Consider the following 10,512-nt stretch of genomic DNA (forward strand, 5'->3'; position numbering starts at 1 on the left):
CAAATAAAACTAGAATTGTCCCCCAAACTACTGCTACACATTCAAGATCGAATCCAAAACAAAAACATTCAATCAGAAACAACAATGCTGCAATTAAAACACCAAATAAATCTATAAAAACCTACTTTTAAGACCAGATCTACAAATCACCATCATGAAAACGAAAAAAATACAAAAACAAAAATCCAACCTAACGAGAATGGCTGCAAGTCGGATCTAAGATTATGTGAGGATAAAAATCTCTCTGAATCAGAGACTCTTGATCACCACCACCTCATTTCCTTCTCCGTAAGAAGAAATGCAGAAACACAGATACGGAGAAGAAAGATTCTAAAGAAAGAACGAGAACGAAAATGAAACGAGAGTGAGTGACGAAGGAAACTTTCACAGTGTGAAATTCTTTCTTTCCAAATAATATGTTCATGGATTTACCTTGATTTGATAGATGATAAACCCTAGACCTCTAGTCAAAAATCTGAAATTGTTGAACGAATCGATCTTTTTGTCCCTAATCAGCTCGATCTCTTCGGATCGTCCCTAATCAGCTATTTCTTCGGATCAGATTGATCTTTTCGGATAAAAAACGGAGAGGCAGAGAGAAATATACGTTTTCTCTCAAATTCGACAGAGAGGCAGAGAGCTCGTTTGGTTGGAGGGAAAAACAAACTAAGAAAACAAAAGGAGAGGGAAAAAAAACTAAAGAAAATGAAAAGAGAGGAAAAAAAAAAACGAGAAAATAAACTCTATACCAACGACATGTTTTTGATCCGTCGCTATAAGTCCTCTACACCGACGGATAAAATTTTACCGTCGCTAAATCCCGTCGTTATATATTGATTTTCCTGTAGTGGTACATTGGTAGTGAATTTTATTATTTTGTAATATTGTTAGATAATAATATAATTTTTTCTTATTTTTAATAATTATAAAATAATATAATATTCATGTACAAAATGTAATTTATTATATTTAGTGAACGGTATTTTGGGTACGTGATTAAATTTAAGTTGAAAATCGACTATCAGACCCCCAATTTATTACTTTTTGATAATTTCTTAAAAAAATATATTTTTAATAATTATAATTATAATTAATATATTATTTTTTTAAACAAATTTCCCTTTTTTATATAAATATTGAAATATTTAACCCTCATTCAATAATTTTCCCATTAATTTACTACAGTTGGTTGTTGTTCTGGAATCATAAGTTGGCTAAATTACGTGTTCGTCTCCGCGCGCTTATAAGTTATAAGCTTGATGAGAGGAGTTGACATCAAAGTTCAAACTGGGAGTACCACTGTACCAGTACCACACGTATAAGAATTAAGAAAAGAAGACAGTAGAAGACGTTTCGAGAAGAAAGAAGAAGAAAATAAAAAGAAGTTTGAAGAAGAGTGGAGAAGAAAGGCAATGGCGATGGCAGTACCACACGAATAAGAATTAAGAATAGAAGAAAGTAGAAGACGTTTCGAGAAGAAAGAAGAAGAAAATGAAGAAAATAAAAAGAAGTTTGTAGAAGAGTGGAGAAGAAATGCGAATGCGATGGCGATGACGATGGTGAGATCTGGGATTCAAACTGCTCTTCGGAAAGGTGGACGAAATGTTCCTTCGAAAAGGAGCTTAAACACTTCCTCTTCTCATCACGATGATGCCTGTAAGTAAACAAAACAGAAGACGACTCACTCGCTTTTCTTTATTTACTTTGGTGTTCTTTATTTTAATTTCGATAAACTAATTCGCTGGAAAAAAAAAAAAAAAAAAACGAATTTGATTCACTAAAAGGCGGAGTCAAGTAGTCGACCTCCTTAGGAAATTCTTTATTATTTGGTAGAATTGAAAGGTAGAGCCAATTACATCCTTAATATAATATCAAAGAAACAATTATCTAAATAAGTAGAAGAATTCTAACAATCCTGCCCTCTTCGGAAACGGTTTGTCCACAATCCGAAAGAGTAGAACTCAATTACTGTTTAGAAAAGAACTCTACGCATCTCCAACCCACGTCTCTAAAAATTTTCATCCAAATTGGCATATTCTCTAAATTTAGATAAGATGCTCACCTCTTAACCAATTTGAACCCCAACCAAGTCCCTTCTCTAAAGAGTCATGTTAAACTGACTTGAAAAAAAGCCACTCAAAATTCACTCTGTGACGTGGCATGTAACCATAGATTTCTCGTCGGGATACATGAGGAAAATATCAATGGTTGTGTGCACATGCCACATCAGTGAGTGAATTTTGAATGTTTTTTTCGAGTCCGTTTATCATTATTCTTTCTCTATAACAATTTTTGTTCACTTGAAAAAGTTGAAAAGTGAAAGAGACAAAAATGGTATTTAAAACATGTTCCATGAAAAGATAGTGTCAAAGATGACATTTACGGAAAGAAAAAAGTACACGATAGGTATTTAAAAAAGGTGAATAGTGATTTAGAGAGGCCCTCAAATTTTTCTGAAGATCTCTTTGTTTGGAGTGATTTAGAGGGGATCTCTCTAAAATCGAGACCAATTAGAGTTAGGTGCGTCTCTATCTCTAAATTTAGAATTTTAGAGACTGGTTGGAGTTGCTCTTACATATACTCATAAATTATTCTCCACAAACCTTGCTTTTTCAACTTTGTTACAAATTATACCTTAACAAATATTTATCATTAAATGATTCCCTTACAAACTTGATCATAAATTATAAAAGAATATTTATATTTAACCTACCACCACCATTAAAATATTAAGTATTATTTAAAAGACAAGAATACCTATAGGATTCGTGTTTTGATATGAACTAGACCAATACACCAAAAATTACCCATGTGTTAATAGTGCAGAAAGTTAAGCCCATACCTACTTGGGATCGTAACTGTAGACGGCTTGAAATATTGGATAAGGTCCTTTTCAAAGTCCTATTCTCTCCCTTTTTATAGGGGCTTCTAGCCTACTATATCCTGCCACCTGGTATTAACAAACCCTAATCCACGCTGACATTGTCAACTGATAAATCCAAATGGCGCCCTATCATTGGCACAACTCTAGCTTAGTTAATCGTTGTAACAAACCTTCCATGTGTCGCCAGTCGATGTGTTATTCCTCAACTGTTATTTGTTGTGCGTACATGCGTCAGTTACCTCGCCCGTTGTATCCATAACGGCCCGAGGGTGTACTTGTAATAATTTTACATGGTTCCCAAATTTGATCTTGGCACACAAGCCTTTGCCAAACTGCCACCTCACTGCGCCATGTCATGATTGTAAGTATGTGCCATGTCATAGCCTCTTGTGAAGCTGCACTTTGACTTAGTCAATCAAGGCTTTTCCATTAGCAGGGTGCCATGTGGCGCCTTGGTCAATTAGGGATAGGTCACCCTTCTTCAGGTTTCCCACGGTTAGGTGGCCCTTTTTGTCTTATTCTCAAACGTTTTAGAACCGCCATTGCAACGAGCTTGCATGATTTTTCACGTGATGTCGACATCCTAGTTATGCCATGTCTCTATTTTCCATGTTTCTCCTTGTTAACGATTAATCTCATGGCTCTCTTATCGCCTTTGATTGGTCAACTGAGTATGCTCCACTAGTAGGAGCCCACGTGGCTTCCAGTCAACCAAGGGGAAGTTGACTCTACTTAGATCCTCAACAGTAACATACTATCATGCATCACAACAGCTCACCCTACGTTGGCTTCCCTCTTGTACCCTTCTTTTAGGCCCTCAGGTAGCCCTTTCCCTGGTCGTCCCTTCCAGTAATGCCTTGGTGCTCAATTTGTGGCTGCTTTCATTTTGGTACCTTTCTTTTTGTGCCCCCTTTTAGTTCGTTCCCTTCTTTCATTTTTTGAACATAGACTTAGTGTTGGCTTTGATACGAATATGAGTTTTGAGAACCAAACATGCAAGAAAATAAATTTGATTCACTCAATAGGTGGGTCGATCTCCTTAGAAAATGCTTTATTTCATAACAAGAAATAAATACTAAATAATTCGAAATAAATAATTTTTCTAATTGTATACGTATTCTTATTTAGTAACTATCCAACTAACTAATACATACTTTGAAACACAAGGTTAGATTTGTCATACTTTTTTCTCAAATGTGTTTTCGATTTTTTGCTTACTTAATTTAGTATTTTCATTTTTTTTTTTTCTAGTGAATTTTGTTGTTCTTTGTTTCTCATTTTTCAGTTTTATCTCTGTTTTATTATATTAAAGTTAAGTGTGACAAGAGAATGTGTTTGGCAGATGAGGCAGAAAAATGGGAAAAGATAACATATGCAGGAATCGCTACGTGCGTTGTTTTGGCAATTTACAATCTATCTAAGGGTCATCACCACTACGAGGAGCCTCCCGTAAGCGTTTGTTTTGTTTTTTGTTTTTTTTTTTACCTAAACATTTTAGTTGATACAGGTTTCCCTTACACCATCACTTATAGGTTTATATAATGAATATGCTTACTTATTCTTGCAGCCGTACCCATATTTGCGTATCCGACACAAGGACTTTCCTTGGGGTATGTTCCATTTTATCTCTGCTGCAATGTTAGTTGATTTTTTTTTGCAATATAGGCTTTTCGACAGCCTGTTTTGGGTTGAGTACTGAGGTATCTAGTCCAAACCTGATTAATAATCAGATTTAAATACTGGATCCTAACCGAACCAAATGGAGCAGTCTGAACGCCCTTACAAGGTAGTGATAAGTTTCATGGGCTCTAAGCATGGCCCACACTCTGTTAGGTAAGAGAACGAGTGGGTATTCAAGTAGTTGGATTTGTCTCTAGTTGGTTTGGAACTTTGTATACCTAAGATTTCCAATCCTGACTTGGGGCCATAGGTTCATGATTAGGTAACTTCTTCCGTTGCTGCGAGAAATGAAAACTCGCTGGCCCTTGTGCATAGTGGAGAGATCATCCCAGTCTTAGTGCTGAAGAAAAGTTGCATCTGTTCTTATCCAAGTTTACAATCGTAGGTGGGCCGCAGATGGCAGATGACGTCTGATCAAATTACTGTAGGCATGTCAAATGAAGGCTGATCAAATTACTAGGGATGATAAAAAGTGCTTCAAAGGAAAAATCCTAAGTAGGGCGAAACCACTTGGATGGAATCCTATGATGGGGCAACACGTGAAGAGTAAGATGTGAAAGGTTGCCATTTAGCAAGTTAGAATATCTATAGAGTAGCTTTAGTGAGTCCAATGAATTATAGTGTAGAGGTTTTTAGTAAGTTCAAGTAATTAAAATGGGGGCTATAGTATATATTTCCTGGGTACGTCATAATTGGTTGTTAATTAATTGTGTTGGGATCGATGATCCATTAAACACATATCTTCGTATATATGGGATATAACCCATATATACTGTGGAATTAATCAAAAGCGCAACTTCTCATTTTTGCTATGTACTTTATGTCTATTGAGAATGCTAGCTTTAATTACAGGTCAATTTCGAAAGGCCCCAATCTTATTTCTTTGGCTGCATGACAGAACCCAATCATGTAAATTGGCTATGGTTTGAAAACATGTTAGTGTGGGTGGTTTTGGTTATTTTAAACTTTTGGGGGTGTATATTGGACCTTCATCTTCAGTACTCTTCAATGGGGTCTTCAATCTCCATGTTTGGATTCTGAATGTCTTGGACTCTAGTGCGAAACATCAGAATTCTTTTTCATTTTTTATACTTTTATTAGTACAAGATGTCGGTTGGTATTTACCTTTAGCTTATGAGTTCAAAAGATGTGAATTAGATTAACATCCCTTGTGAATCATGATCCTACTTTTTTTCTCGGGGATGATTGATCTGAACAGCAAATCCTTGATGAGACTGAAGAAGCTATAATATCATATAGACGTGTTTCTTGATTGACCAACTCTGTAGTAATTCTCATTGGTTGATGAATGTTATGGCTTCCTTCCAGGTCCTGATAGCCTATTTGAGAAGAAACGCAAGGATCATTAACATCATGAATTCTAAGGAGACTTTGAACGTTGATATCAGTATAGGACAAGCTTGGAAAACTGCCTGCCTGGGGTGAAGCAGGGTTCTTTGTGGTATGTTTGTAGCTGAATAAGATTTAATGAATGGTGATGGAATGTCGTCATAACTGGCTTACTATGTATAAATGTTGAGAGTTCTGATTTGTTTTTATCTTTCTAAATCTGTTGACGGGAAAACTTGTTCATCTAGGCTGCTGTCAAGTGTAGTGGCACACTAAGTGCATGGTGTGTTGCTAACTTAGAGTTTCTTGGCCACGTCATGCATTGTTAAAGCTGGGCACCACAATTATATTTAAATCCCTTGTTTGTGCTGTGGAAAGAATTTCCAATTAGGCAAGAATGAATAACTGGGAGGCATTTTATAAAACATTGAATGTGAGAATGCTTCTAGAATACACTGAAAGCATGTAGTCCATCAGTAAGACAGTGAACGCCTCTCAGTGATTTGATTTTTTTTCTAGAACAAAATATTGTATTGAAATGAGATATTAGAACTTTTTTTGTTTTTTGGCTAGGCAAATGAGATTTTAAAACTTGTTTTCTGTTATATATGCCTGGAATGGGTCTTTTCCCCTTTCTAAAGAGGGGTATGTCCAGATACAACTTGATGTAGGTAGTGGATTGTAATTTTATATTATAAGGGGTTTTTTTTTTAGTAAATTAAGATATTAATTAAAGTAATTTTGAAGATAACATAAGATTATTTATTTATTTATTTATTTATTGATAAGTGTTTTTAATGAGTTCAATAACTAGGAATTAGCGGGATCTGAACCTAGGGGTATGGTATCGTCACCCAAAGAGTTTAGCTGGCATTTGCTACATAACTTAAGGTGTTTTTGTTAAGGTCAACAGGGTTAAGGTAAACCTAGACCAGTTACAATTGAAGAACTGGGATATCATAGACATCTTGATAAATAACAGAGACAAGGTTGCTAGAAAGCAATTCACAATTTATTCATTTTACGAATTTGATCACTAAATGCTAATTTTTTTTGGGGTGGGGGGTTGGTATTGCATGGCAAAATCACATGTATCACAAAGGCCTATTTGTAATTTAAATTAATTTTATATGTATTGATAAGGTCTATTTATAATTATTTAAAATATTAATTAAAGAGATTTTAATAATAATATAATAAAAAGATATTTGTATAATTAAAAAAATCTAATTAGGATAGATATTGTAATTTTTTTGGTTTTTTTTTTTTTTTAAACAAAAATGATTCTCATAGTATATAATTATATAGGGAACCGGATCCTTTATAGCACAACTATCCTACTCTTAAAAAATTGAGAGTTCAGAGGTTGTTCGTTTTTAGAGACAAGGATATGACAAAATATATATATATATATATATATATATATATTTATTTTTTTTTTTAATTTATTTATTATTTTTTAAATTAGATCTAAATCATGATCACAAGATGGCTTGTGATATTAGTTTTTCATACTATGGCTCTCTCTCATTAGTGAGGAGAGTGCTACAAGATAGTTGTCGTAAAGAAGATCCACTTGGTAAATTTTCAAATAATTATCGAAGAGGGTAAATAAACACAGCTTCTCTTAGCATCATAGTAAATATTTTATTTTTTTTCAAGAATGAATTTGATAATTGTTCGGTTAAATATAGTAAAAAGGGCATTTTTGACTAACCAAAGTTTTATGTCTACAAAAACCATTTTGGGCTTAAATGGAATAAAACCAGAGCTATAAAGTCTAATCCTATCAACTGAACAAAATTGGTGCTAAAAGTTAACGAATCATAACCATTGCTTTTCCAATATCCTGATCCTGAACCCAATTCTTGACGTCCTGATTGGTTCTGCGTTAGGGTAACCCGTAGCTTTACATCGACTTTGATGCGAAGATTCACGTCGAAATCTCGGACTTCTCCTCATCACAGTCTTCACCTATCGTGTTTAAGCCTTTCGGCCTTCGCTCGCGAGAAAAAAAAAAAAAATCCAATCGAAGCACCCAACTGAAAAACCATGGCAACGAAGCTTTTCGCATCAAAGGTTCGCCAAACATTCCTCCAAACCTCATCTCAACTCCGCCCACTCTCCATGGCCGCCACAGCCACCACTGCTGCACTACCACCACCACCGCTTCCTCATCTTCTCCAAGAACAAAACGAGGACACAGAGGGTATTTCCATGAAAGGCGTCAAAATCTCAGGTAGACCTCTTTACCTTGACATGCAAGCCACCTCTCCAGTCGATCCTAGGGTTTTAGACTCGATGCTTCCCTTCTACCTCTCTCGCTTCGGGAACCCTCACTCTCGCACCCATCTCTACGGCTGGGAGTCCGACTTAGCTGTTGAGACAGCTCGAGCCCAAGTCGCTTCCCTCATCAACGCCTCTCCCAAAGAAATCGTCTTCACCTCTGGCGCCACTGAATCCAACAACATTTCCATTAAGGGTCTCATGCATTTCTACAAAGACAAGAAACGCCACGTCATCACCACCCAAACCGAACACAAATGCGTCCTCGACTCTTGTCGTCACCTCCAACAAGAGGGTTTTGATGTCACTTATCTCCCTGTCGGCCAAGACGGAATTATCGATCTTGATCGCCTTCGATCCGCCATTCGTCCCGACACAGGTCTTGTTTCGGTGATGTTGGTGAACAACGAGATTGGTGTTATCCAACCTATGGAAGAAATCGGTCAAATTTGTAGAGAATTTGGTGTTGCATTTCATACTGATGCAGCTCAAGCTCTTGGAAAGATTCCTATTGATGTTGAAAAGATGAATGTGAGCTTAATGTCTCTTAGTGGGCACAAAATTTACGGACCCAAGGGTGTAGGGGCGCTTTATATGCGGCGAAGGCCAAGAATTAGGGTGGAGCCGCAGATGAATGGTGGGGGACAAGAGAGAGGGATTCGTAGTGGGACTGTTCCCACTCCTTTGGTAGTTGGAATGGGAGCGGCGTGTGAGCTGGCAATGAAGGAGATGGAATACGATGAGAAGCGGATTTCGGGTCTGCAAGAAAGGTTACTAAATGGTATAAAGGGTAAGCTTGATGGGGTTGTGGTGAATGGAAGCACGGAGAGGAGGTATGCGGGGAATTTGAACATTTCGTTTGCTTATGTTGAAGGTGAGAGCTTACTTATGGGGTTGAAAGAGGTTGCGGTGTCAAGTGGTAGTGCTTGCACGAGCGCTAGTTTGGAGCCTTCTTATGTTTTGAGGGCTTTAGGAGTGGAAGAAGACATGGCCCACACATCGATTAGGTTTGGGATTGGGAGGTTTACGACAGAGGAAGAGATTGATCGGGCTCTGGAGCTTACGGTGAAACAGGTGGAGAAGTTGAGAGAGATGAGTCCTCTTTATGAAATGGTGAAAGAAGGGATCGACATTAAGAGTATCCAATGGGCACAACACTAACTGTTTAAAATTTTAGATTCTACACTAACTGGTTAAAATGTTAGATTCTTCTACATTAACTGACTGGCAAGCTTTTACATATAGTGGAGTGTGTGAACTTGAGCTGCTCAGACTATATGGAGTACCCGCAAACTAATATCCAGATTTTGTTTTAATTTATCTTCGAGCAAGCCCCTGAACTCTTGGTAGTTACTCTTATGCGTTTTTTTATTATGAATATCAGCAAGAGTTCGAGTATTTCTCTTCATATGCTCTTATGCTTTGGTCACGTTTGCATATCTTTGGATACTTGTAATCCTAGGAGTGATTGATAATGCGTACTCTTTTTAAGTCTTGAACATATACTGCAAAGTTGATTTCTACCTGGTTGTTATTAGATGATGTGGAAATATAGCATATTATGTATTCAAATATTTGTGGATTAGAAAACTTGTTCACCCTTGGGAGAGAGTGGATATAAAATGTTGTTTTCTTACACGTAAGTTCTAGTAAACATGTGAAATTGCATGTCGCTTGGTTTGATCAAAATTCAAACCTTGGGTCTTAAGGATCTTGATGGTCCTCAACTCATTTAATGAACAACATGTTACCTAATTTCTGGTATGAATGGTGCAAGTGAATTGGTACACCTGTATGACACGTGGACTGACCATCAGTAAGATGGAAAAGCACAATCAACATGTTAGTGTGTAAGGGGAAACAAGGAGGACGTAAGTTTAGAGGACAAGGATTATCATGAACTGCATGATCTCACATTCTGCAGCCTTCATCTAAGAATTACGTTGTAGGCTGTTGTATGAGAGAATCATTGTCACTTCATGCATATTTGCTTGTAAATAAGCTATTAGGGTAACAAACAAATGAGAGCGCATTTCTAACCCTCACCTCTAGCTATTGATCATTGGCTTGGTTTAGGCTGGTAGCTGGATTCACCTCACCTATGCTTCTTCCAAACAAATACTCAAGACATTATTCATATAAAAACAAGATGAAAGGAAGTTAAATGAGACTATCTTCATCTTGACTTGAGTTTAACCTGTTAATTTGTGTCATTTTTTTGAATGGTATACATGCGAAAGGAGTGTTAAGTCAATCATATGCCTTCCATTAGGCATTGATGGTGAATTTGATATTTAGTTTGTCAACTAGGC

General features: G+C 36.6%; 1 protein-coding gene and 1 pseudogene across 2 annotated transcripts; both read left to right on the top strand.

Annotated features, from left to right (window-relative positions):
- Positions 1-1,299: 1,299 nt before the first annotated feature.
- On the top strand, positions 1,300-6,115 carry LOC147406943 (cytochrome c oxidase subunit 6a, mitochondrial-like). 2 transcript variants are annotated; one of them, XM_086435297.1, is made up of 4 exons: positions 1,316-1,656; positions 4,227-4,333; positions 4,452-4,494; positions 5,894-6,115. In XM_086435297.1, exons 1-4 carry the CDS (start codon positions 1,545-1,547, stop codon positions 5,932-5,934), a joined length of 303 nt encoding a protein of 100 aa, XP_086291423.1. In that variant the 5' UTR covers positions 1,316-1,544; the 3' UTR covers positions 5,935-6,115. The 2 variants fall into 2 exon arrangements, with proteins under 2 accessions (XP_086291422.1, XP_086291423.1); XM_086435296.1 differs by lacking the exon at positions 4,452-4,494 and having other exon boundaries at positions 1,300-1,656.
- Positions 6,116-7,675: 1,560 nt separating this feature from the next.
- Positions 7,676-9,790, top strand: LOC147406944 (cysteine desulfurase, mitochondrial pseudogene; annotated as a pseudogene).
- The last annotated feature ends 722 nt before the right edge of the window (positions 9,791-10,512 follow it).

The sequence above is a fragment of the Akebia trifoliata genome, chromosome 3, assembly GCF_017979445.1.
Source record: "Akebia trifoliata isolate Shusen 1 chromosome 3, ASM1797944v1, whole genome shotgun sequence".
Taxonomy (NCBI): domain Eukaryota; kingdom Viridiplantae; phylum Streptophyta; class Magnoliopsida; order Ranunculales; family Lardizabalaceae; genus Akebia; species Akebia trifoliata.